This window comes from Cavia porcellus, unplaced genomic scaffold, assembly GCF_034190915.1.
Source record: "Cavia porcellus strain 051 isolate PalLab524CR breed Dunkin Hartley unplaced genomic scaffold, mCavPor4.1 scaffold_1, whole genome shotgun sequence".
In the NCBI taxonomy this organism is placed as follows: Eukaryota; Metazoa; Chordata; class Mammalia; order Rodentia; family Caviidae; genus Cavia; species Cavia porcellus.
The window spans coordinates 77,937,561-77,965,355 of NW_026947484.1; the positions used below are offsets into that span (position 1 = coordinate 77,937,561).

General features: G+C 38.4%; 1 protein-coding gene across 6 annotated transcripts in view; it reads left to right on the forward strand.

The window, feature by feature from the left end:
• Window positions 1–27,795, forward strand: part of Smarca2 (SWI/SNF related, matrix associated, actin dependent regulator of chromatin, subfamily a, member 2) — a 174,760-nt gene that overhangs the window by 17,196 nt on the left and 129,769 nt on the right. For all 6 annotated transcript variants that reach the window (XM_003472196.5, XM_013155035.3, XM_013155036.3 and 3 more), the window contains exons 3-8: window positions 1,081–1,210; window positions 5,467–5,892; window positions 14,198–14,450; window positions 20,896–21,022; window positions 22,858–23,031; window positions 24,441–24,614. In XM_003472196.5, the coding sequence (XP_003472244.1) occupies window positions 1,081–1,210; window positions 5,467–5,892; window positions 14,198–14,450; window positions 20,896–21,022; window positions 22,858–23,031; window positions 24,441–24,614 (1,284 nt within the window). The remainder of the gene's footprint in view (window positions 1–1,080; window positions 1,211–5,466; window positions 5,893–14,197; window positions 14,451–20,895; window positions 21,023–22,857; window positions 23,032–24,440; window positions 24,615–27,795) is intronic.

Genomic DNA, 27,795 nt, shown 5'->3' on the forward strand with positions numbered 1-27,795 from the left:
GCTCCTCTCTCTAAGGCTCAGCGTTTTGCTTTTCAACATTACTGGAAATAAATAAACAAGTGGCCCAAATACATCTGCCGCGTTGCTTTGATTTCCTATTATTACTATTTAACAGATTCAGTGACACTCTTTATACCAGATTTTTCCCATTTTTCTTCTGAACATCCTCTTTATGGTAAATTTTTCCTCTTTTCAAGCACATGCTTTTGACTCTGCAGAAATTAACTTTCTTTTCTCCAAAACTGCAAACACTCATACTTTCTTGCTTGAAGTCATTTGGTTTCTATAAACTCCTGGAAATATTCCTTGCAAGCTGTTTTCAAAATTGCTATTACAGTTTGGGGAGGAATAGACTTTTCCTTTTCCAAAGACATGCTCCGTTGCTCAATTCTGGATTGGATTAACGTCAGTTCAATAGGTATTTATTGTGTGTCTGTCATATGCTGGGCCTCAGGTCCTGGGTCTGGTCCTGGGTTCATTATTTCTAAAGTCTGGCTTTAACTGTTTCAGGTCTTCCTTCCTCTTGAGCTTAGTGCTCTCTGTTTCACACTCTTGTCTTTCTCATTCGCTTCTCTGCCCCTGTCTGTTCTCTCCTCCCAACTGCCATAGAACCTTCTGATTTCAACTTTTTAACTTTCCATCCTTCCTTCCTCTCCAGTGGGGAAAAAAGTTGTCAAGAAGTAGCTTATTCCAGGCATATCAAATAGTCTTTCTTCAGTCTTTGAACTAACTTCGACTTGTAACAGGTTTCAAGACAACTTGAAAGGGTTTGGAAGACTAGTTTTCTATGTGTTTACCTTGCGAATAGGACCTTATTTTTTGTTGGCAGGTTGTGACATAACCAAAAAAAAAGTTTCAACCGTTTTTAAAGCCTTAACTTTTGACTTAGAAATGGTTTTGCCTCTCCTATTTGTATACATTTTTCTACTCAAAGGTGAGAATCTTTGAAGTGAAAAAGTAGGACTCCAGAGTGGGTAATAAGTGACTGTGTTTTTGAAGACCTTGGAGGGGTCTTGTAACTTCAGATAGAAATCTTGTGCCTTAAGGAGATGCCTAATCAATGCCATTTAAATGTTTCAGTCCATTGATGGGATGCATGACAAGGGGATTGTGGAAGACATCCATTGTGGAACCATGAAGGGAACCGGTATGCGTCCACCTCACCCGGGAATGGGTCCTCCCCAGAGTCCAATGGATCAGCACAGTCAAGGTTTGTGTGCACCGTACATTTGATTGTGGTTCCATACTGTAGTGTTCAGGGTTTTCCTATCAAATATTTTGAACATGACTTTCTAAGAAAGCCTAGGGATGGTTAAATCTAGCAGGTTTCTTTTTCTACATAAATTGACCCCCATCCTCAGTGACACACAAGTTTATGATTTATATGGACAATTTTATTTCCAAAGCTCTAGTAATTTTACTGGTCACCATGTGTCCAGGCATGCTACAAAGTATTTTATGTATTTAACTCAGTATTTTTACCATCATCTTGTGAGTTAAATGATATTACTCCCATTTTATAGATGGGGTAGCTAAAGCTCAGAGAATTTACTTTGTTATTCTAAGTTTGCATATCCAATAAGTGACAGGGTCAGGAAGAGAATCTAGGCGTGCTTGCCAATGACAGCATAAAATTGAGAGTAAAATGAAGCATCTCTGTTCCTGAGTTGCATACTTATCACTATGAATACACCTGTGTTCCTGACAGTGAAATTAACTGGCCTTGTTAACAGGTAGCTATAGTATTCTCCTTGGGCTGCCCTAACAACCACAACTAAAGTAACTTCAACCAACATAAGTTCATTTTCTTCCAATTTTGGAGACCAGAAGTTCAAAATCAAGGAACCAGTAGAGCCATGCTTTTCTCTCAGCCTTTCCTTGATTCTTCCTAATATCTTGTGGTTGTCAATAATTCAGGCATTCCTGAAATTATAAATGAATCACTCCAAACTCTGCCTCTGTAGTCACATGACATTTCTACTGTATGTCTATGTCTGTGCCTAGATTTTCCATTTTCTATAAGGACCTCACCATTCCTTAGGTGAGGTCTTTCCCTGTTCCAATATGCCTTCATCTTAACTTGATTATATATGCATATACCCTGTGTCACAATAAGGTCACAATCTCAGATATGAGGAGGTGGACATTAACATTTTGGGGGGAGTTACACAGTTCAACTCACAACCATGAACCTATCAATACAGGATATATTTCTGTATTTCTTTTTTTCTTGATGGCTTACAAGTTATCATTCCTTCTATCATTGTTGAAGGCATTAAGATGCGTCAGAGCCTTTTACATACATCCTAGCCTGACTTCAGAATCATGGTCATTTCAGCCTGTGAGGAGCATGTTGATCTAGTACTAATTGATATTAATTTTGATAGATAGATTAACCCTAGGGTTATAGTTTTGGTGTTGCTGTATATATACCTCTGCGTATTTAAGTGTAAATGTTTTCCTGTATTCACAGTCAGGTCTCCTAGATGAAAGACTTTATGAGGATTTAGAGAAATATATTCAGTTATTTTATTTTTGAAATATAAATAAGCCAGTCATGGAGGCTGATATCAGAGCACCTCTCTACTAATATTTCAACAGGCTTTGGATACCCCAGACTCTGATGTGACTGTTGATGTCAGGCAGGCATTATTGTTAGAGATGAATCATAAAATCTTGACCATATCCAAAAAATAGTCTGTAGTGCAGGAAGAAAAATTTGACTCATCAGGGTTAGGAGTAAATTATGACAGTATTTCTGGGTTTATCTTTTACATTTTAAGGGGATGGGTGTGTCCATAGAGCTAATCTAGATTTCATTATTAGTTCCTGGAAGATATAGATGAATTATGTGTAGTGATTCTTAATGCCAGATACTTGTTCTTTCTGCTGCTAGCCACCTGCAAAACCCCCAAACAAAGAAATACCTTAAGTGCATAAATCATAATTGAGAGCAGTTTTACTTTTACTCCTCCTTAGAATCTGTGTGATGGCTTGAGTCTTCACTCTCACTTAAAAACGATATTTATTTATCATGAAATCTCTACTTGTCAAGACGTCTAGCACATGACTGAATAGAAACTTAATAAACTTTGTTAACTAGGTATGGAAAAAACTGTGTTCAAAATTCAATAATTTAAAATAGATCTCAGTTTTTATATAAGTTCTATAAGTTATAATTACTTAGAAATGCAAGTTTGCATTCAGTGAAGTCAGATTTAACCTGTAACAATATTCTGTAAAATACTGAAGTGCATTGTAGGCTGGTGAATTAGTTTATTTAAAGTTATATTTTTGAGTAAAGAAGTCTTGGTATAATGCATTTCTATTCTTGTAATGATCTAAAAAGAATTTAGGCTTGGTAATAACGTGTTATCTTTAAAAACTATTGTAGAAAGCCATTTATAAACACACAAGTACAGAGAGGTGTGACATGGATGAGAAGGCTATTAGCTAAAACTACTTAGCAACCTATTGGGTTATTTTAGGGTATTCGCTGGGCAGCAAAACTCTTTTCTTCAGTAAACAACAAAGTGTATGCCTTATGGTCCGAATGATAGCATAGTTTGTTTTTACTGCATTGTACAGAAAACCTTCATCAGCAGGGTTAGTACAGGTGTATGTGTGTGTGTGTAGAGAAGGTTTTTATAAAATTGACACTTACATCTTTGAGTTTATGAAAAGGAGGGAGGTTACTGGTTCTCCCCAAGGCAAGGTGAAATTGGGGAGATAATGATCCTTGTAAACGAGAGAAGAAAAATTGGGCCTTTTCCACTACTTTTGAATGGGCACTTTAAGCAGGATTTCAGAAAAGAGTTGAAACCACAACAGCATTGTCTCCCTCAAATATATATATATTCGGTATTTGGAAATTTCTTTTAGGAATTTTATTCTGTTTTCTCAACTAAAGATAATTACCAAAATATGCTATGTTGTTGCATCATTTGAATTCTGTTTTTCCTCAAGGTTTATGGGATGCTACTCATGTAGAAAAAAGACATCTCTGTAGCTGAGACACTGTCACAATTTTAATGTCACACTGTGACAGAATGATTCTATTAACATCCTCTGTAAATTCTGGGAAATAATTCTTCCCACCTCCAGTTTCTTCTATCAAACTTGAGGTTAAATTTTGCTGTGTTGATTAATTCTGTAAAATGATTTTTATTCTACTCTCAGTTTCCTTCTTAGCAAATTTGAGGTGAAAATGCTGGCACTGGTTTTCCATTGACCAGGTGTACTTAAAGGCTGAGTCCTTGTGCTCAATGGGACTCTGTCGTGTTTAGGACATTGCCTTGCCATTTGATGTGTCTTGCCTTTACAGTGATGCCTCTTTCACAGTTGGGAAGAAAGATGTGATAAGCAGTAAGATACACTTGAGTTTAGACTAGATGGCCTTACATCAGGCACCCCATGAGTTATGGACCTTAGGAAATGGGAAAAACTAGAAAACAGGAGACACGCAACCCATTAAATTCTTGGTAGTATCTTTCTACTATTAAAATGAGCATTTCTGTGGTTGAGAGACTTCACTCCTTGTGGTAGATTTAGGGCTAGCTAGAAAGATGTGTGGTGAACAAACTACCATTTTGCAACAGTATTATATTACGGGATGATTATCAGCATAAAAAAGAAGAATACCAATGGCAAAAGTTAAGAATATGTTATTGATAACCTCTAAATCATTATAAATACCAATATGGGAGGAATTTCTTCTAGTGTTGTAGGCTGATTTCAGGAGAATTTTCTTGACTACCTTGCATAACTGACTGACTAGAACCTCAGTTGCTGTGTGGGTCTTGTGTTCTCTCGTGGAGTAAGGATTTGGGAATTGAGGCTGGCGGTTGTTTTATTTCTCTCCAGGGAAGAAATGGCATTCTCTTCACCAAACCCATTTTTGTCTCAGGGCATCCTGCTAAATTTGTTTCCCTCTCCAAATACATTTGGAGATAAAAGTAACTCTGCTTCATTTTTCTGCCCCTTTGAGATACAATAGACTCCTTCAGGTTCTGGCTCCTGGCTTTTCATGTGGTTATTATCCCACAGTGTCTTTCCTCCAGGTATAAAACAAGCACCTAGCATTTGCTTTTTGGCATTCAGGTGGCTCCTGATCACTTGAACTGTGAGGAGTCTGAATTGAGGTGTCCTATGTAAAATACTTAATAGAGCTTGAGGATTTAGTATGAAAAAAATATTGACATAATAATTTATCAGTCATGTTTCTATTTTGAAATGTTAGTGCTTTGGGCATGTTAGTTTAAGTAAACTATATTATTAAGTTTAACTTTACCTCATTGTGTTCTGCATATATGTGTGGCTACTAGCAAAGTTAAATTTACATCTACAAGGTTTATATTGTGCATTAAACTTTTGAGCTATGTGTACTTGTTAGAGTCTGTATAATTGTAATTTCTATCATGCAATGTGGTCTTGGGCAGCCTGTGAGCTCCTTGTGTTGTGTTTTAGGTTATATGTCACCGCACCCATCTCCACTGGGAGCCTCAGAACACGTCTCCAGCCCTATATCTGGAGGAGGCCCAACGCCACCCCAGATGCCACCGAGCCAGCCAGGGCCTCTTATCCCAGGTGACCCACAAACCATGAACCAGGCCAACAGAGGTCCCTCACCTTTCAGTCCAGTCCAGCTGCATCAGCTTCGGGCCCAGATTTTAGCTTACAAAATGCTGGCCCGGGGGCAACCCCTCCCTGAAACACTTCAGCTTGCGGTCCAGGGGAAAAGGACCTTGCCTGGCATGCAGCAGCAGCAGCAGCAGCAACAGCAGCAGCAACAGCAACAACAGCAGCAGGCGCAGACCCCACAGCCCCAGCAGCAACCACAGCAGCCGCCGCAGCAGCAGCAGCCAGCGCTTGTTACCTACAACAGACCATCTGGTAGGTGAACACGCAGCCGGATGCAGAACGCTGTGGTCCAGCTCAGCTGAGAAAGACTGTGCCAATACACAGGAGCTGGGGAGGGTGGGGATGAGCTTGGGGCTGATGCAGGCCTTTGTTTTACCCCTCTGTCTGCCTTTACTTGCTCCACTTAGATTGGCCAAGATTTTTGGTCCCCTCCTATTGTCTTACCCATTGACTTAGGAAACATTACACTTACCCATGATTTTTCATTCTCTTTCAAAAGGCTCAAGCTTTCTTTAGAGTTCATCATATGCCCCAGGTTAGGAGCCCTTATGTCTCTATATAAAATTAAAAAATTAGACCCACTTTGGCCGTTTGTATTTGTTGATTGATTTCTTCTCTATTTTATTGGAAAAGCATTTGAGAAGTCCTACAAGAAAGTATACCTGTACTAAAATAATTATCAAGTAAAAAAATCAAACAAAGGCAAATAAAAAGAGAAGAAATTGAGGTCAGGAATGTGGGGGGCCATAGTTGCTGTGAGTCTTTATTGTTACTGTGACCAACTTCAAAGGTGACTTGAGTTTCCTGACAGTGGAAGCTGGTAATACCTTATTTTTACCATTTAGAAAGAGGACACAAAGCCATTCTAGCAGGCACATATAAAGTAGGTTACCTAGCTATGATGATTGTTTCAACTGCAGCCTTTCCTTGGCATCTGAGGGTGAGTATTTCTAGGAACCCTAACAGACAAAATCCTCCATAGTCAAGTGCCTTACATAAAACGTTGTAATGTATATATAGAGAGAGCTACATCTTCCTATGTGCTTCAGATCATCTCCAGATTATGTATAATACCTGATACAAATGAAGGCTAAAGGAAGGAATAGTTGTATTGTTCAGGGAATAATTACAAAAAAGGACTCTGTGCATGTTCAGTACAGATACAATACCTTTTCCTAGTGTTTTTATTTATGCTTAGCTGAATTCATGTGGAACCCCCAAATATGGAAGCCTGGCTCTACTATCCTTACTGTCAGAGGCTTTGCATGATAGAAAAACCAGTAAAATTTGTTTATTGATTCCACATGTTGTATTTTTTAGGGTCCCTGGAATAAACTGAGAAGCTATAATATTATTTAACAGGTAGAGATGGTGTAATTCTTTGAGGGCCCAAGAACACTTTGTTTAGGATGCTGCTGCTTTTTCTAGGTTTTGGGGACTTGGACAATGGGAAAGAATTCAGATCGGTATTTAAAAATAATTTCTAACATTTTAATTTATGTTTTAAGAGTTGCCTTACCTGAAAGACAATCTTTTCTTCTTAATTATAGATGTGGCACCAAGAATTGGTATCTTAGGGACTGGGAGTATAGCTCAACCATAAAACCTTTGCCTAGAAAGTACAAGGCCTTGGGGCTCCATTTCCACCTACACACACACACACACACACACACACACACACACACACACATGCACGCACACACAATGGGTCTCCTGGTCTACTCAGGGTATTGCAAAAATACATGATAAACTAGATGGCATAAAAATGACAGAAATGTATCACTCCTAGTTCCAAAGGCTAGAAAGATCAAGATTAAAGCAATGGCAGATCTGGTGTGTGGTGAGGGCCTGATTTCTGGTTGGTAAACTGTGCCTTCTTGGTATGTCTTCACATGGTACATGATGTGAAGGATCTTTCTGGGGCTTCATAAGTGCAGTAATCATGTCCATGAGGGCTCTTTCCTATAGCCTGATTACCTTTTAAAAGGCCCACATTCTAATATCATCTCCTTAAGAGTTAGGATTTCAACTTAGGAGCTTGGAGGTGGGCCACAAACATTTGACCATCACAGTGGAATTTTAAGGGTAAGAGAGTATCACTGGATATCTGGATTTCTGTTTGACTACCACAAAGGTATTAAGCATTAGGAACTGGAAAGGTCATGTATGAAAACGAAGCCCAAAATGTCAGCATGAACCTGCAACAGGTTTTAAAACTGTGAAATATCAGCTCAGGAGAATGCGTCCAGATAGAAGGAAAGAGTATTGATGTGGATTCCTGTGTGTGACTTATGCTTAGTGCTGCTGGCCTGGCCATGCTCTGTTCTCACTAGGAAGCATCTCTTGCATGCCACATGTCTCCTAAATGGAGGAGCAGGACAAACCCTAGCAGTCTGAGTTGGCAGCTCATGGTCTTGGCCATTTTCTCACATGGGATCATCCTGGGAAATATTCTCAAGATGAGGGGGAGAATCGGTTGCAACCTATCTAGATATGAATGCAAGAAATTTACTCCTGTGTGTGCAGAGCAGAGCTCAGCTCTCTGTGTAGAGCCACTTTCACTTTTACTCCAAACACAGTATCTACAGCATCTTTGTACCCTGTATACCCTTCATCTCAGTGTCTAGTAGTATTAGCTAGAAGAGTTTCAGGAAAAAGCCAGCTGGTCACAACCAGATAGATAATGTGTGATGGATAGGAAGGAATAGATCCTGAACCTGCCAAAAGGGAGCTGTCTAGAACCTTGTCACTTCAGCATAATCTACTGTACGTGCAGTGTTCCTTGGAGTGTCACTGTGTCACAGGTCTATGCAAGTATTAGTATTTTTTAAATATTCTAGACTCAGCAGGGAAAAATTCCAAAATATTGTTTAAGAAGGTAAGGTGGTAATTTACTTGTTTAAGAAATCTTTTCACCCAAGATCCAAGTAGAACTCAGTGAAATAATGAATTTTAAAGGTTGCAATTTCAGTTAACTGGGTATGTGTGTGTAAGCCATACTTCACGTTCTATTATAAGCAGTTGCATGAGTGTTTTCTGGATGATTTCTAGAAGAAAGGAATCCTTTTCATTATGCACCTTCAATACCTACCTCTGCCTTTATCAGATCCTTGTCCTTCAAAGGTTTTGTTTTATTACCCACTGCTTGGTCTCTCTTTTTTTTTTTTTTTTTTGAAGTTAATTATTTAGTTTTTTTTTTTAATTTTAAAAAAGCAAAACATAAAAATGGATGCAAATGGTACAGAATTTCAAAAAAAAATAGAAAATTAACACTAATTAGTATATTGCATGTTATTGTCTTAGAGAAGTAGTTCAGGTTATAAGATTTAGGTATAAAAAATGATCAAACAAACAATAAAAGCACAACTAACTGTTCTTTTGGATAAACCAACAAAGGTTAGTACTATAGCTATCTATATTGTATCTATATATATACACATGCATATATAAAAATATATATACATAAAATCTTTACCCTTCTTCATTTTATCCTTTCTCCTATCCCAGTTGTTCTTTTGAGCACTTTCTTTCCCTTTCATTATCACAACATTTGTTGTACATTTTGGATCTTATTACTCTCTGTTGTTTTTTTTTTTACACTAGGGAGGCTATACAAGACTTACAAATGTGAGTTTAATTTATTTCATTTATGAGTACGGTCTCAAGTTGCCTCCAAGTTGCCTCCATTTATCTATAAAAGCCCCAAGATTATCCTTCTTTATAGCCTAGTTATATTCCATTGTATAAAAGTAACACATCTTTTTTATCCATTCCATGGTTGATGGGTATTGGGTTGTTTCTAAGATTTGGGTATTACAAATTGTGCTGCTATAAGCATGGGTGCACATACGCTTGGTCTTTTTATTTCTTCTTTTTTTTTTTTTTGTCTTTTTCCTTTTTATCGGTACCAGGGATCGAACTCACGACTGCCTGCTTGCAAGGCAGGCGCTTATGCTGCTGAGCTAAATCCCCAGCCCCTGGTCTTTTTATTTCTTGACAGTTGAGTTCATTAGACATGAAAATATTTTGGCACATAGGGTTTTATGGCGGAGAGGACAAGGAGGCCATGGATGAAAGAGGAAAAGAAGATCCTTCCTTCAAATAGGATGGCCCCTTCTCGCTTACATCCAACAGCACTGCAGAATTTGTTTACAAATCTAATTTCATAGGTAACATGTAACCTTACTTGATAAAGACTTTTTTTCAGATCAACAGGTAAAATCAATGAAAATAAGACAATATTTTAAAAAATTAATATTAAACTCTATTATCTTCTTTTTAAAAATATAGCTGTGTGTAATTGCTTATAAATATCCCTGCTAGTATTTCAAGAGAAAGTGCAGTTTAGTATGTTCACTAATCTAGAGATAGTTGCATTTCCGTTTTTCTCTTGTCCCATTTCCTAGTGACATCCGTGCGTGGGAGAAAGTTCTGGAGTTGGGTGGTCCACCTCATACCTACTTCAGGTAGAATTCACTAAAAGTGACAGGGTCCTACCCAGGGGATTCAGCAGGGTTGATAAACAGCTAGCTCTCAGGTGGTTTCCCCTGGAAAATAGTGATCACCCTTACTATGGAATATGTCCTTGATGCTATGAGTACCACTCAAGTCTTGCTTATCTTTTTATTTTTGTTTTGATTCACATTTCCTTTTAGAGATTAAAGCAAAATAAAAATAGGAATGGAAAAATTCTGGGTTAGAGAAGTTGTAGAACAGATCTTATGATACAAAATGAAAGTTCTTTTGCTCATTGTTTTTCAGTGTTTAACCTCTCATGTTAATTGGTAACTGAAATTTCTTAAGATGGTTAATTTAAATACTCTATGGTTACTTTTTCCAGCCTGTGGAAACCACTTACATTCCTATTTAATGCAGAAAACATTTGTTTGGATAAAGGTCCCATGTGCCAAGTGGCAACTCTGAATTCACTGAAATTCTGTGCATGGGATACTTAGGTATTCTAATGTTTGTTGTCTTCTTCCTTTGAATCAGACAGGATGACATGGGCTGCACACAGACCTCCTAGAACTGTAAGGACCACCTTCTGGAAGGCCAGGGCATGTTTCCACTTAGAACACTGAGGCAAAGACTGAAAGGGGGGAGCAGCCAGCGTCTTGTACCTCTGACAATTAGGTCTAAGTTTATATTGGAGAGGGATGAGAGATAAGCTAAACACTATCTTAGCTTTCCACTTGAAGGTTTCAGGGAAGGACCCTCCCTTATGGACCTCTGGAATAGAGGAAGTGCTTTCTGTAGACAGAGAGCAAGGCCAGGCAGGCAGATAAACTCTGCAAGCTGCCTGAAGGATGTGCCTAAAACCTAATGAATAGGTGGTTACATTCTGGGCATGTCTAATTGCAGCAAGCTGCGTTTGGTTCTCTAACATCTTGTAAATAGAAGTATTTATACAATCTGTTGGAGGGAAGAGAAAATAGGCCCACGCAGTAAATGAACTTGTGTTTAATTAGGAAATGGGCTTTGCTTATTAAGTGACTCTGATGCCAAACAAGTACTTATCTGAGTGTTTGTGCTGAGTTGTTTTAAGCTGTGAAGGCATTTTGAAATTTTTTCTAGAAAGTAGTATTTCTTTTGCCATGAGGTTTTTGTTTAAAGCTGAGGATGGTGATTAAGTTAGACTTTTTTACTTCCCTGTCCCTGGTGGGAATAAATACAAGATCAGAGGGTGGAATGTACAGATGTGTTATCTCCTTGGGTCTGCAACACTGCCTGTAAGGTGGGCTTTAGTGTTTCTCCTTTTGGCCAATGAGGGAACTGAGCCACCCAGTGCCTGAGTAACTTGCTCAGGCTCACACACCTAATAGGTGATACAACTGAGATGAAAATGTATAATTTTTATGGAAAGGCAAGAACACTTTATACCTGTTTAGTGCACAGCAAGTTGTAGTACTTTTAAATTAGAGATTTCAATGTATAAGTCCACATCTGGGTCTTTCTCTGTTCTTTAGTGTAAGGGGTGAATAAGTTAGAATGTATTTATATTTAGTGATTAAAGCCATTTTAATGAGGGATCACCATGTATGCATCAGATCTAGTTTAGAGTTATAGACTTAAAAATGACAGGATGAGAGATGCACTCTGGGTATCATTCTTTAATTAAATATGTTTTTAAAAATAACTTGAATATATGTTAAGGGGTCTTCAAGGTCTTCTTGATCAGTGCACAGACAATAAAGCTAAAGAATGTGTCCAAAATGAGTCAACTTTGAATTATTTGGACTTTGAAAAGAGATTAAAACATTTTGAAAACTGAACTTAAAGTAATTATTATGGATGTTATCTTAAGACCTAAGTTTCTTTTTTATAAGGTGGTAGCTTATAAAGGATCAAAGTGTATTAAATGTACTACTTACTATGCTTATACCCAAGCTTCCAATATATTTAATTCTATTAGCTTCTTGAGCCTATTAGAGATTCATAGAATCACAGAGAATTAAAATAAATGTTAGAAATCTATATCTCTTCTCATTTGAATGGATCACACCTAAAGCAACCCAAATGAAAAATATACCCTACTTTAAAGATCTATAGGGAAAAATATTCTAAGACTTCCTTCCATAACTCATACCAATGCTTAACACTGAGATTCAATGTTTAGAATTTTTTTCTCATTTGTGGATGAAAGCAACTCTAAATAAATAAAAATTATTATGAAGAACTATGCATAATCTCCTATTTAAAAAATGAGAATATTTAGCTATAAAAAGCCTTCATTATAATGATAAATATCTGAAATTTAAAATATCTAAAATAGATTATTAGAAAAGGGGAAAAAGGCCTCCAATAGGGGAATGTGGGGGTAGGGAAAATGGATGTGATCAAATATATTATTTGCATGTATGAAAATTTCATCAACCCAATATATTGTTTCATGAATATGTGCTAATAATTATGATACAAAATACTAACAAAAGTAAAAATTTATTAAAAAAAAAAAAAAGGAAAATAGGGCCAGGGATTTAGCTTAGTGACACAAGCATTTGCCTGGTAAGTGCAAGGTTGTTTGATCCCTGATACCAAAAAACAAACAAAAAAACAGTAAAAGCTACAGACCTTTAATGCAGTCTCTAGAGGAGAAATCACCATAAAATTCAAATAGAGATCATTTTTCCATTTAAAAAATACAAAGATGGATTTTTATCAACCCTCCAGAAAAGGGGAACGTGCCTCCAGTGGGGAGGCAGGCGCGGGGAGAGTGGATGTGATCAAATACACAGTAAGGCTGAAAATTACCTTGAGAAAAAAATCTGTCTTTTAGAAAGTTCTGCCTAATTTCAGAAGGAAAGAAAACCCGGCCGTAGTGCCGTGTGCACACACACACGCACACGCTAACACACGCCGCAGTCTCCAGAGCAGTTCTAGTTCTTCACATTCCTCCTGTCAAAATGTTTGCTTATAGCTCTCTTTACATTGTCATTTAAGCCCATTTCGAAATGGTGTTTGTTATAAACTGAATAAATGTGTTCCATTTTCATACTGTATGCCTTCCTATGGTTAATTAGTAAGTCACACTGGAGTATATAGACTATCGTTGTTGTTACTACTTAATAACATTATATTTTCTTAGAAAGGATGTAGAAATACTTGGAAGAATGCCTGTTAGTGGTTTAGCATCTACAGAGGTTTTTTCCTTAAATTTATGGATTCGTCTGCTAACATCACTAATTTTATTTATAATTTTAAGGCAACTAAATACTCACTTAGAAGGAGAGGTAGAAAATTTATTTTAGATCCATACCTAGCAATTAACTTAAACTCTGAGGTTTAATATAGAAAATGACTTTAAATTAGCATATTAAATGCATTTTGATAAGCTTGAAGATTACATGTCATTTTCTTCTGATAACAGGAGAAAAATGCTCTCTTGAATTTTATTCTTTGCTAATGTTTATTGAGGACATGAATAGTTTTTTTTTCCCCCTAACACTGAATGTTTTTAGAAATATTTTCTAACATATAGTGACTTTTGTAAAGTTGCCCAGATTCACTAGATGCACTTCAAATGGTGCTTTTTAAAAGCTCATTAACAGAAAATGTGGGTCCCTTTCAGATCCCTGAGAAGCCCAGCAAGCTCCTTGTCCCTTGTGGGTCTCCTCCAGCAGGGACTTCAGGATTGTAAGGGACCGAAGGAGGTCTTCAGGGAAGGGACCACAGTACAGGTGGCAAAATGTGATTTAAGACGCTGCCTAGATGAGTTTAACTGCTGTGGAAGCCCCTTTTCCGAAGTTTGAATGTACTTGCCATTCTTAAAAACAAAACAAAACAAAACAAACAAACAAAAAACTAAAACACTTGGGCTATGCTAAAAGCTAACCCATCATTTCCTTAATTCATTACCCAAGAGTCATTTTTGGACCATTTTCAGCAATGCTAGTGAATTCCTTAAGGACAGTTGCCAAGTTCTTCTTGTCTGCACCCCACAACACACCTTGTCCTCCTTTTGTCCTCTCTTGGGTGTTTGAGTCCCCATCATGGGCCCCAGGGGTAGAGTAGCCAGATGACACCCACCTGCCCTGCCCGTGTTGCTCTGTGTCCACAGGCCCAGGGCTGGATGCGGTGAGCGGGACCAGCACCCCTCAGAAGCTGCAGGTGCCAGCAACCAGCGGCCGGCCCTCGCCTGCACCCCCCACCACCGCGCCACCCGCCGCTGTGCCTGGGCCCTCTGTCCCACAGGCAGCACCTGGGCAGCCCTCACCCATCCTGCAGCTGCAGCAGAAGCAGAGCCGCATCAGCCCCATCCAGAAGCCGCAGGGCCTGGACCCCGTGGAGATCCTGCAGGAGCGGGAGTACAGGTACTGCTCCGCGGTAGGGGTCAAATCATGGTGACCAGCAGCAAGTGTCCACTGGTCTAGGGGCTGTGGTCATTGTTATGGGATGGGGTGAGAGTTGCAGCTCTGAGGGTGGAAATTTGCGCTGTGGGAATGGCTTCAGAACAAAGTCAGGAACTGGAGGGCCCTTGGTGGCACTGGATTGATGGAATTGTGGTTTGCACGATTTCAAGTTAGAAAACCTTTACCCATCCCTGCAGCATGACCCTGCTCTGGGGACCTGAAGATGCAAAGCCCAGTGTGGAGTTATGTGGGTCCAAGATGTGGCCCTCTAAGTCTCAGACTGTGTAATGGATAACCTTGTCTGTCGGTTTGCACCCCTGAATGAGTGAAATGGTCTGGGGTTAGCCTTCAGATTATTGGCACATCTCTGGATACTGAAGTATGTTTTACTAGTTTGATGTCAAACAATTTAATTCATGTATGTTTTAGTCTCTTGCTTGGTTCAGTTTGGTAAGTAGACCCTATGTCAGTGTCCTCAGATGGAGTTCTTATTTAAACTCATACTCCCAGAAACTTATTTTTTACCTGATTTGTCAAATTTAGCTAAATTAGGGCTTGGCAAACTTTCTGTAAAGGACCTGACAAATGTTTTATACTTTGTGGACCCTCGGGTCACAGACACAGGTACCCAGCTATGCCCTTGATTATGTGAACACAACTCCAGGTTGTAATGCATCAGCTTGGCACCAATAAAACTTCTATAAACAGGCTGTGGCTGGGAGCTGGCCTGCAGGCTATAGTTAGATACTGCATTTAAGTGGTTAATAGCAACCCCAAAGGGAGCATGGGTAAAGTATTGAATCAAGATAAAAGAAAGCTATGATTGTGGATTCTGGAGTTGATAGGAATCATGCTCTGTCACTCACTGGTTCTGTTACCTGGTTCAAGATACATCTCTTTTCTGTGACTGTCCTTGTATGTTAAAAGAAAGTATTATAGTGTTCCTTAAAAGGAAGATAAGATGGTACAGCAACAGCCTGTAAATATTGGCTATCATTATTTCACAAATATTAATTTAAAAAAAATAGATTCTAAAATCATAGTGTTAGTAGGTAATGTTTGGGATCCCTCTGAAAACATTTGTTTCATCTTTATTGAAAGTCATATGACTTAATAGTTTGGTATAACATTGAAATTTATTTAGTTTTCAGAGTTGCTCTGAAAGAATCACTGTAACTGGCCATTGGATATACAATCTTGCCTCAGCTGGGATTATAAATCTGTGCTACTATGTCTGGCTATTAACATGTTTTTGTTTTTTACAATTTTGTTTGTTTGAGATGCCGTCTGACATGTATTCCAGGCTGTTGAACTCATTATGTAGCCCAAACTGGCTGTAAACTCTGGGTGTTCCTCCTGCCTCAGTCTCCCTGATGGTGTGGTATCACACCTGGCTTTTACTTTGAACTTTTATTTTCTTATTTCAACATGTTTTGTATACCTGGAGTGCTGGATACTCACCATCAAATGATACTTCCATATTCAGTATTCAGTAGGCAAACTTTCTGAGTGAATAATTTTTGTGCATTATCAACCCAAATACTAGTACATCCATGGTAGAAAAACTGTCTTTGTGTGTGCTAGAAAATGTTATTATTGACTAAAATTTCAAAGTAATGAGAAAGTCAATAATAGGATAAAGAAGTATTATATTTGTGGTGGCTCTGAAATTCTGACTCCCTTTTCTTCCCTGTCCTGAAGGTGAAAATCTAAGCATACATTTGTTAGGTGATCTGAGCACTCTCATGACACATTCTCTATACCTAAAAATTTTGTATAATCTGTGGCCTTTCCCCTTCCTCAGCCTGTTTCCTCCGTGTGCATGAGTTAAGCATCTTTTTACGTCATCTGTATCATTCTGCCAGAGTTTTCTTTGCAGGACCATCTTCATTAGGAATGAGGTCATTTTAGTACCTGTTTCAGAAACCTGATCTCAGTGGACTGTCTGCCAAAGTGGGAAGTATTTAGCACTATGCCAGTGTAGAATAACCTGTTGTCCTGGTAGTGTCAGGGATTTAGCTCAGTGGCTTAAGTGCTTGCCTGGTAAGCACAAGGTCATGAGTTTGATCCCCAGTACCAAAAAATAAAACAAAAAAAGTTGTTGTCTTTTATTTATGCCTCAGTAAAAAAATTCTATCTTTTCTGTGGGCAGAATGGGTGTGATGGCTATTTTTTCATGCTGTTGTTATTGCTTAAAAAGAGTCTTTTCGTTAACAAAGCTGTAAGAGTTTTGTAATCATTGATCTGGAAAACCCTGGGTCCGAGACGCTGGTGGCAACTTTATCCTGCGTTTTCCTGTGATCACCTGGAGAAGCAGCATGGGTTTGTCCTGGCAGTGTTACAGGGACATCACTTATCTTTAATTATAGAGTAATAGATGGCTTCTGTCTAGATGAATATTAATCCTTTGACTGCAGAGATTATTTAAATTTGTCACTGAAAGAGTTAAATTAAGTCCCTTGGACACTTGTGAAAGATAGCAGATTTTGTTTCAATCCTTTGTACTAAAATGACTTGCTAACCTCTAGCCTGATTACTAGATGGGTCCCTTGTGTCTTTATCATCTGGAGAAAAATTCAAACAAAGTCTTAACCTCTTTTACAATTTGATAAATTTTCAGCAAAAATCATCTATTAGGTATTCTTTTTTTACATGTTAATTTCTTTGAGCTGTGTAATACCATTTACCATATCCATGAGAACTGCAAGGGAATTGTTAAAATCTTACACTTTTAAACTTGACTGCTTTTCCTTGTTCACCATAAAAATCAAACATTTGACAAATTGATCTTTTTTTTTCAGTCACTGCATAAATAAGTTCCTGCATGTGAACACTTTGCCTCTGATCTGTGCAAGGTCTTTGGTTAAAACGTTTTCCCTATTTGAATTAGATTCATTCAAATCCTTTTGGGCACACCTTTCTTTGTTCTCTCAAGGCACCTTGTATCATTTCCTTGTAGTTAGAGTTAGGAATTTGGTCAAAAGTACTTCAGGAGTTACCATGTACATTAATGCCACAAATGTTTGCATGGAAGATGTATTTCACACTTGAATTAAAACAGTAGTCCAGGCTGCTTGCGTCAGGAAGCCACTTAGTATTTTTGTCCTGCCATTGTCTCCATCACAGCCCTGAAAATTCCTTCTCAAAAATTCCCAGTAGCTGCCTTACCAGCAACGTTACCAAAAGTCACACATGCTCTTGCTCCTTTTTTTTTTTTTTTTAAGTGTCACTCAGCTCCTTGAAGGAACAAAATGTACCAGTGTCATTTTCTGTTCAAATAACCCTCCTCCAGGAGTCATAAACTTCTCCTCTGGACCTGAACAAATATCTGTTGCCTTTAATGGAACTCTTTTTCTTGCCAGAACAGTAACCCTTCTTGATTTACTGTTCATCTGTATGAAAAACCAGAGTGACCTAATTCTGCTTCAATTTTCTATGCTCGCAAGGACACTAAATGAGTCCCCCGCAGTCTTGCAGTATTACATCTTGTTGTTGTTTCGGGAAGTTGAGAATCCTGAATCTCTTTATCGGCACTACCTGCTGAATCCCATTTATGAGAAGATGAAATTGTCTGGAGAGGAGCATTATTTAAAATGAAGATTTCTATTAAGAGCAACAACAACAAAGATATAATTTTCTGTGTTAAGGAAGCCCCTCCTGTACTTTTTCTGCCCCACTCCCTTGTGCTGAATCAATTGTAAGTAATTTCACTGTGAAATCTTTTCCTTTTTACTAGAGTTTGCATGGTGTACTTTTGGCCTGTTTCATAAAGGAAAGGTCCTTTTGTGCTAGGGACTCAGATTCACTGACCAATTTTGAAACCCTTTGGAGAGGCAGTCAGTGCTGGGAGGAGGGCACTGTACTCCCCACCTCCCCCCACTCCAGCACCCCAGAAACTCAGAGCGTTTCATTGCGCTAAGCCACGGCCACCTCCTGACCTCCCCTCACTTTTCCTTGCTCCCCACCCTAGCTCCTCAGTGCGGTGTAAACTCTGCACCATCAACCCTGTTGGACTGTGGTTATTTAGTTCTAGTTCCACAGCCCTCTGGAAGATTAAAAGAGAACAAAGCGGCCATCCTATTCTTTAGCACCTGACTTGCTTTGACGAAAAGAGGTAACCAGAATACCAAGGAGAGGCTTGAATTCTAGGGTATTCAAGTAAAAAGCTCTGCACTAAATCTAGAGTCTAGAACCAAGGAAGCAGCCCAACCCAACTGCTGCCATCATCTCAGTCTGCTGCAGTGTTGAAATTTTCTTTAGTACGGCCATAATCCTGAGCCCGTAAAGTAGTTCAGAGGTAAAGTTGTTCCCGTTTTATTTTCTCCCTTAAATAAATTTTTCCCTTAATGCCCTGAGAATTAAGATGCGTCATCTCTTGCTGTATTTGGAGATGGGGCTATATGGATAGCTGAGAAAGTAAATTGGATAAATTAAGAAGTATCCTTTTTCATATGGTCTATAAAAAACATGGTGATAATTCCATGCCTCCCATTTGTTAAAGGGTTTTAGAAGACTTTGAAAGAATTTGAATGATTTTTTCTGAAAGAAAATAATGGTGAAAACCAATTGTTGTATGAGTTCATAAATTTTTCAATCTGTTGAATGTTTAGACCGTTTGTGTGTACTATGATTTGTATTGATGTGCTTAGGTAAATTAACAGTGTGGTAATAGTCACAATATTAACATATGATAATAAATCACCCACTGGTCAGAATCAATAGCATACATATGCCAAATAAAGCAAGAATCTATCCTCTATATTATTTCAGTAAAGTCAGAGAAAAATAAGTCATTTTTCCCCCTCACAATCACGTTTAAATTTTTGAAAAAGGTAGCACTTTCTCTCCCAAACCAATGAGCCATAGATTTTTTTAAAAGTGTTCGTTTTGGTATTTGGGCTGTGGGAAGAAGAAATGTTAAAGTGTCTTAAGTCGGGAAGGTTTTACTCTTTCATATTAATAATGTACAGCATCTAAAAGTCTTTACTGTTAACAGAATCCATTTTCAACTTTCATAGTTGAGGTTCAGGAAAGTTCTCAGAAAGTTTTATTTTAATTATTTACCTTTTTATTATTTCTGTTTGGCCATCAATTCAATGAGGATTTCAATTTTGGTTCCTTTCTTTAGTAGCTCTGTGATATATATATATTACCTAATTATCTCATCACTGAGATTTGTTCATTACAGCACTTACCTTGTAGTGGTGTGTGTGTGTGTGTGTGTATGTGTATGTGTGTGCGTGTGTTGAGAGAGAAGGGGGGATGAGAGAAAAAAGATAATTAAATATAATTGTGCATTCAACAACTTAGTGTTAAAAAACTTAGTGCAGTTTTTATTTCCTATGTTAACATATTATGGCTTGTATTACTATTTCCTTGTTGAAATCTATTCAAGACAATTTTGCCCCAAATTTAGAAGATCATTCTAAAATTAGATTTAAGTGGTATATCATTATTTATAAGAATAGATTTAAAACTAATTACTAGTATCCCAAAACAATGAGTATGCAAAACAGTAATAGTATTGCAAATGGATGAAGAAAGAGTGATTGATATCTTTTAGTTTCTATTTTGCTTTGATTTTGAGGAAGTATGTAGTTATGTTTTGATAGTGTCTAAAATAAGATTACCCTGCATCCTTTTTCTAGAAACTCACAGATTTTTTTTTTTTCTTTTGGAACAAGGTCTCATTATGTAATTTGGGTTGGCCTTGAACTAACTATGTAGCCTAGGCTGGCCTTGAACTCGTGGGAATCCTCCTGCGTCAGCCTCCTGAGTGCAGGCTTTACAAGTTTGTGCCACCATACTGGGCTTAGGAAGTTGTAGATTTTAAAGGCTATTTTGGGCTGTGACTGATTTTTGAAAATGCCTAATCTGTCCTGTGTATGCACAGAGGAAGTAGCTCTAGTTGGCAAGGCTCTTGCAGAATATCTTGAGTTAGCTGATTTTGGTGGCCTCAGCTCCTACAGTTGGTCTTGCTCACTCTGCTTCAACTGCTGTTGGCATCAGCATCTTGGCAGGGTGGACAGAGCTGGAAGCTTGGAATCTGCAGTCCTAGCTCTGTATTCTGGCTGGCTGCAGTTAAACAGCAACTCAGATTTCTTCTCATTTTTTTTATTTGTCAAGAGAAGCAAGAATGTGGGATTTACGTAGGATGGCCTCTCCTTCTGGGTATTAGTGAAAAGTTATTTAGAAAGAGTATTAAGTAAACTATAGCACATATCTGTATCAATGCAAAGGTGGTTTTTCTCTGCTTAACATCAGAAAATCTAATTGGGTGTCAGAACTGACTGTCAACATTGGAATATGTTTCTGTGAACTTGAAGTGAGGTTGTTGTTGATCACTGAAGATTGAATTGTAATGCATGTTTCCATCTCCCCCTTCCCCTTTTATTATTTCTGTCAGACTCCAGGCGCGCATAGCTCATAGGATACAAGAACTGGAAAACCTGCCTGGCTCTTTGCCACCAGATTTACGAACCAAAGCAACTGTAGAACTGAAAGCACTTCGCTTACTCAATTTCCAACGTCAGGTAATGCTTTTTCCCCATGAGTCTGAGATGTAGGAAATAAATGTAATTATTCCTAAAGTGTTATCTGTGGCTTTCCGTTAGCCTACTCAATACTGCTATAAGGATATAAACTTAGTAAAATGGCCTATCTTTTAGATGAACAATCGATAGTTAAACGTAGTGAAGATGAGCTACTTATTAAGCTTTTCATCTTCTGTATATCAAAAACATTTTCTTCTCCTGTCTGCTGTGGTTTAAAAAATCAGAGTGATAGTGCTTTGTTCCTGTGGATGAAAAGCCTTGAGAATAGTTGGGATCGCTCTTCTTTGCTCTTGTGACTCGGTGGGAAGATAAGAAGGTGGTAGAGGAGAATCTCTTAGTAAGCACAGATGTAAAATACTAGCCGTGACTGTGAGAATAATTTGTGTAATTAAAAGCTCATCATTTCCAGACATCCTTAAAACAATGTCCTGTAACTTATTTATGTATAAAAATCTCACTTTGGGGCATTTCATCACAGATTGACTAATCAGTGAGTTATTATCTGGCCTTGTTAAGGTTCTTGGTAGTCACTTATTAAAAGCCGGTCTAATGATCTATTTTCTCATTTCTAAGTCAGTAGGAGACTACTGAAATGAGGCAGAACTAATTTCGCCTCTTCTGCGTTGTGCTGTGTAGATCCAAAAGGTGCAATTCTCCCAGCAGCCCACCGACTGCCTTCCTAAGCGAAAGGGAATAGAGACAATAGACATTGTCAGTCAGATGGTTAAAGTCTGGCGCATGCTAAATGAATTATTAATGAGTAAGTGTAGTTTTGAAGTACTGAGGTGTGTGATTTGATCTGTTGGAGGATGGGACTAAAATCACACGGCCACCACCTGCTATTGCCATGTGAACTCTTGGGTATCATCACAGAAGGGCATGTGTGGTGGCTGGGTGCTATCGGCTGTAGGTTCGTGAGAGTAGGTTTCAGATTAAATTTAACGAAGAAAAGGAAAAATTCTTTAGGTTTCATTTACTTCTTATAGGTGACTTCTTAATGTGAATCTGTGATTTGATGACACTTTGTTAAATGAATATTAGTGAACAATATTTTCAGGAATCTGCTTAAATTCAAATTAGCTTCATGATACTGGTCTCTGATTTTTATTTGACATTATTGAAAAATCTGTTAACTGTAAAGTTTCCTTGTTATATTTATTATAAATGATGCCAATTTCAGGTTCAATTGAATTATTATTGGAATATGTGCTCAAATCCCCACATGCTACCACCAGAAAACATGCAATATGGATAAAATACTATATTGAGATCTTAGACAAGTCTATCATATAAATATTATGAGATTTATTTTCCAAAGAATATTATTGTTAAAGTGAGAGGAAAACAAAACCAGTATTTTCCGTTATTTGTTTGAGGATATGAATTCATGTTGTTTGAGTACTTGCTGTTACTGTATAAGATGAACAGAAAGGAACTCTTCCTCATTTTGTAGGTCATTAGGAAAGGTAACCTTTAAACATGAGAGAACATTACCATGGCATTTAAAATGAAGTAAAATTTTAAAACTTATTAATAAATTAATGTCATTAGAATAACAGTAGAATGAATTAATATATTGAGGACAACATCCACATTTTTTCTTTCTTTCCATTACAGTACTATAATTGTTTTTGATTTGAATAATTTGGAAAATGTACACAGTTCTTGAAAATACCATGTAAATTTGACATGAGTCTAGTTCATTTCTTAAAAGAGAGTGGCCGTGAGACTTTATGTAGAACTTCATCCTGCTCAGGTCAGGTCAGGAAGCCGGCTTCTGCTTGGAGCCTGTCTAACCGCTCTCCTCTTGACAGCTGAGACAGGAGGTGGTGGCCTGCATGCGGAGGGACACCACCCTTGAGACAGCACTCAACTCCAAAGCCTACAAACGAAGCAAGCGCCAGACTCTGCGAGAGGCACGCATGACTGAGAAGCTGGAGAAGCAGCAGAAGATTGAGCAGGAGCGCAAGCGCCGGCAGAAACACCAGGTTGGCAGACTCTGGGCTTTGCCTGCCCTTTCTTACACAGAGGTGTCCAGTGGGGCCACGGGACATGGTCAGAGCACCTGCAGACACGTCCTCTTGTGGGAGGGGAGCGTCAATGAGTAGAAAGGGATTTTGGAATTACATGGCCCGGTCACATCATTTCCTAGACCAAGACTTTTAGACTAAGACAGATAAATGACAAGTAGGTCACCTGCCCAAGGCACAACTGGTCAGTGGCAGGATAAACTTTAGGACCAACTTCCTTAAAGTCCTGTGAAGCATTGTCACCTGAGGTTGTGTTAACAACAGCAGCAACAACAACAAAACACTAGAGAATTCATGGCTTATAAACAACATAAATTTGCTTGTCAAGTTCTGAATCTTGGAAGTCCAAGATTAGCATGCCAGCACAGTCAGGCCCTGATGAGCGCCCTCTTTCAGGTTGTGGACTGACAAGTTTTGTCTGTAGCAATAAAAGAGCAAGAGAGCTCTTCTAGATCCCTCTACATGGGTGCTAACCCCATTCATAAGGGTCCCATTCCATAGCACCATCGCTCTGGACATTAGCATTCTAGCCGATGACGTTGGATGGCACTCAGTCTCTAACACATGCCATATTCATAATTTTATGGAAAGCTGCCGAGTGGGTGGGCATGGGTGAGTTTTCCTACAGCAAAATCCTGGGAAGAAACAACGTAGAAAAGAAAAAAGAAATTAGAAAATTATCTGTGTCACAAATATAAATCTAGTATCCTGGACTCTTTGAAGTGATCAATTGGAGAGTTCATGGGGCACATATTTATAAACATTCCTTTTAATGGGGATAGATAGATTTTTATATAGAGTTTGATTTAGTGTGATTATCGTACACATTTCCTTTGTTTTTCTGTGCTTTAGTCTTAGTTTCCTTCTGAAAATAGTAGTGGATTTTAGTGTAAATGACATACACTTTCTGCTGCTTTAAAAAGTGAATACAACTTACTGTGACATTGTGAACTTCGTATAAACTTACTTTGCATTACAGTTTTGAAGTAATTAAGTAAGAGTAGAAGAAACATTACTTTTATAACTGAAACCTCTGAATTATTTTAGGGTGAACAATGGCTTTATGTTTTATCATTACCATTTTCTGAGTCCCCTTCCACCTTTGGTCTTTCCATTTTCAGGCAGCCATAACCTGCCAGTGAGGCAGCTTCTAACATCATAGATGTAGGAGGGCTTCTTTTCCACCATCCCCTAGCCCACACCTCCACTGCAGAGACACACCTGGGAGCCCATTGCAAAAAGAGAGTCTAGTCTCTGAATTGGGTCACAAATGTACTGAGAGTCTTCTGGCTTACATTGACACCTTGTAAAACATTGGAAAACAGATCTTCAATATTCTTTTTCTTCCTTGTTGATCAATGCTTTAGGAATACCTGAATAGTATTCTGCAACATGCAAAAGATTTTAAGGAGTACCATCGATCCGTGGCTGGAAAGATCCAGAAACTTTCCAAAGCAGTGGCCACCTGGCATGCCAACACTGAAAGGGAGCAGAAGAAGGAGACAGAGCGGATTGAAAAGGAGAGGATGCGAAGACTCATGGTAAGAACCTGGTGCAGAGAACAGATAAGGTGGGCGCTCACATCCCTCTGTACTGAGCGTGTGCAGTGGGGCAGCAGGAGAGGGAGAAAACGAAAGCTAATCATCAGATCTCTTATCGTGTTTCTTTGAATGTGTGGAGAATAGAATAGAGACCATTTTCTCTTTCCTTGTTGACAATGTATGTCACAAATTCAAGGCCACTCCTGATGAACGTAGCATTTCTGTGTCCTAGGTTACCTTTACTGTACAGATGATAGCTTCTCACAAATAGGCTGGTACTGTATTTTACAGGAGATTGATAGATCTTGAAGAATGGCAAATTTAGTTATTGTAAAAATCTGACCTTGTAGAGATTAATGTCCCAAGTTATTTTGAGCCAATAACTCATTAGTGTGTCTTTGAATCTAACAATATCTAAGAGTTTTTGTTTTGTTTTACTGTACTAGAGATTGAACCTAGGCCTTGTGCATACTAGCCCTGACCTATATCATCAATCCTTTTAGTTTTTTTATTTCATTTTAAAGAGGATAAACAGAATAAAACCAATCAAAAGAAACAAGTGTAAGAGGTACAGGACTTCAAAACATTATGAAATCAGTAATAGTTACTATAATGCCTCTTGATGTCTTCAAAATAGCTACAGATAACTTTGGACATAGTAAAAATCAAACAGAACAGAATAGAATCCAAACAATAAAAACAAAACAATTATTCAATCAAGGACTTCAAAACAAGCCAATAGTAAATCCAAAATTGTTACTATAATATTTTTTGCTGTCTTTGAAATAGCTGCTCCTGCCATCCGATTTGACATAAACAAAAACAAAAGAAAAGAAAACCCAACCCAACAGAATAATGGGAATGATATGGGGCTTCCAAAACCAGACCATAGGGAATCAATAATGGCTGCAACCCTCAGAAGGAGATTCCCCCCTAGATGCCACACTGAGTATTGAACCCATGATCAGACCCAGTCCCTAGTCCTGCAGTGTTAGTAGAGCAGCAGAGTATCACAGGCATCCAATTGCATTTCACCTCTATAGCTACCATCACAGCCTGTGATTCTCTGGATAAGCTGGTCACTTACAGTAGGGGGTAGGATGGGGGGCTTTGGTATTCTTGTTTGCCATCCTGTGCACTGGAAGGGGTTTAAGTCTAGCTGTTCCAGTCTGGCGGCAGCCTGCACATGGCTATGGTTCCCGGACTGGGTATGTTTCCTGGTGTGGCCACCTTGTCTCTGCCCCAGTCTGCAAATGGCGCTGACTCATAGGGAGAGGCTGGGGTCTATCTGTTCCTGTCTGGTGGTGGCTCACGCATGGTCCATCCTCAATCCTTCTTTAAAATTTTATTTTTATACAGGGTATTGTTAAGTTGTGTTCTCTTGGATTATAGGTATGTGCCACTGCCTGCTAATATACTGCTCGGATTTTTGGCCTTTTTTTGTTTTGTTTTGTGCTGGATTGAACCAAAGGCCTTGCATATGGCAGGCAATTACCACTGAGCTCCATCTCTAGCCTGCATTTCCCTTTTTTTGAAATCTCTGGTGCTTATCCTTTTCTTTTGTTAAATGATGGAAATTATTCTCTAACATTGTAAAAGTGATTTTAGTTTAATTTTGAAATGTGCTTTTCTAGAGTAGCTGTGTTATTTTTAAAGGCTATTGTTGGATTGTTACATATGTACTGTTAGATTTTAATGGGTATATAAAACACAGAAGGGCTAGGTTTATATCATTGGGCTGAGTATTTGGTTATATTGACTTTTTGTTTTTGAAGTTAAACAAAATGCAGAGTAGATTTTAGCAAAGTGAGGGCAATTTGTAATGATGATAGTTGGAGACCTGCAGGTCTGTATGGAACACAGTGCCTAGGTGGATGAAAATAAAGTCTCAGTCCATAATTTTGACCTTGGAAGATTCTAAGTAACTCTGTCTTCCTTGCTGGCATTAAAATTTGCATTTTACTTTTAGTAAATTGTTTTTATCCTATAGTGTAGGCACCATTTTGAAAAGGCTCTGGTTCCAGATATTCCTCAATCTTATCCTTCCTTTCTCTTGTTCTCTCTTCATTTTTGGGAGGGAGAGAACTGTCCAAGAGATGTCTTACCAGCTAAGGAGACCATTTTATTGGTAACTGGAGCGGTGGGCAGTCGGATGCGTCTGATTCAACTGAAGTGAAACTATATTAGAACTTCGGTAACAGATTGGTTTGACGCTAATGATCAGGCATTTGCAAATCATTAATTTTTGCAATTAAATGATGGAATCTACAGATAATAGAGAAACTGAAGTTTTTTTTTTTATCATTCTTTCTTCAAGTGAGATCAACCATAACCAAAAGCAATTAGAGTTATAATAGCATTTGAGGTTCATGCTCATTCATGGGGCAGACAGCAGCCAGACCAGTGATGAAGCTGCTGTCACTCGAGCACATGCTGCAGTGATACCCAACAACTGAAGCCCCTGAATTTCCTGTGACGGAATTGCCTCTTAAAGATTTTGCAGTGTGTGTGCCCCTTTTCCCCGAGCATCACATGAGAAAAATATTTTGGAATGTTCTTTCAGGGGATGTGTAAAAAAAGACTTCTCTCAAAATGGCTCAGAGTACATCAGAATTTTCTTCTGTTTAAGCTCATAATGTTTGCTTAATGGGAGATGGTGCAGGTGGAAATTATTCTGTCTTTTATTACTCAGCAGCTCTAGCCTTCAGGTGCTAAAGTGTCTTATTTCCAGTCATCTAGGGCTGAAACTCAGTGCACACCTCTGACAGAACTCCCCTAAATTTGACCTTTCTATCAATATATGTTTCTAATGCTAAAAAGAAAAAAGGGAAATGTTTGTAAGTATAAGGGATTGTTTGCTAAAAGGCCACTCAATTCCTTATCTTCTTGAAATATTTATAAGTGAAAGGATATTTGATCTGGAATTTGCCCCTGAGGATCTAATTTGGGGCTAGGGGAAGGAGCTGGCCGAGGGGTAGTAATGCAGAAGCTGTCGCCCATGAGTCCATTTTCTTTGCTTGGTATTGCTTATATGTGTGATTGTACCATGCAGTCTTCTTTGGATTATATAGCACTGAAAACTTTCCAAAATACAGTCTAAAGTTAAAAATAGGCTTCAGAGGTGTGATTGTCATATTTGAAGTTTTATGCGGTTCAAGAAACAAAGAAGAACCAAGAGCTG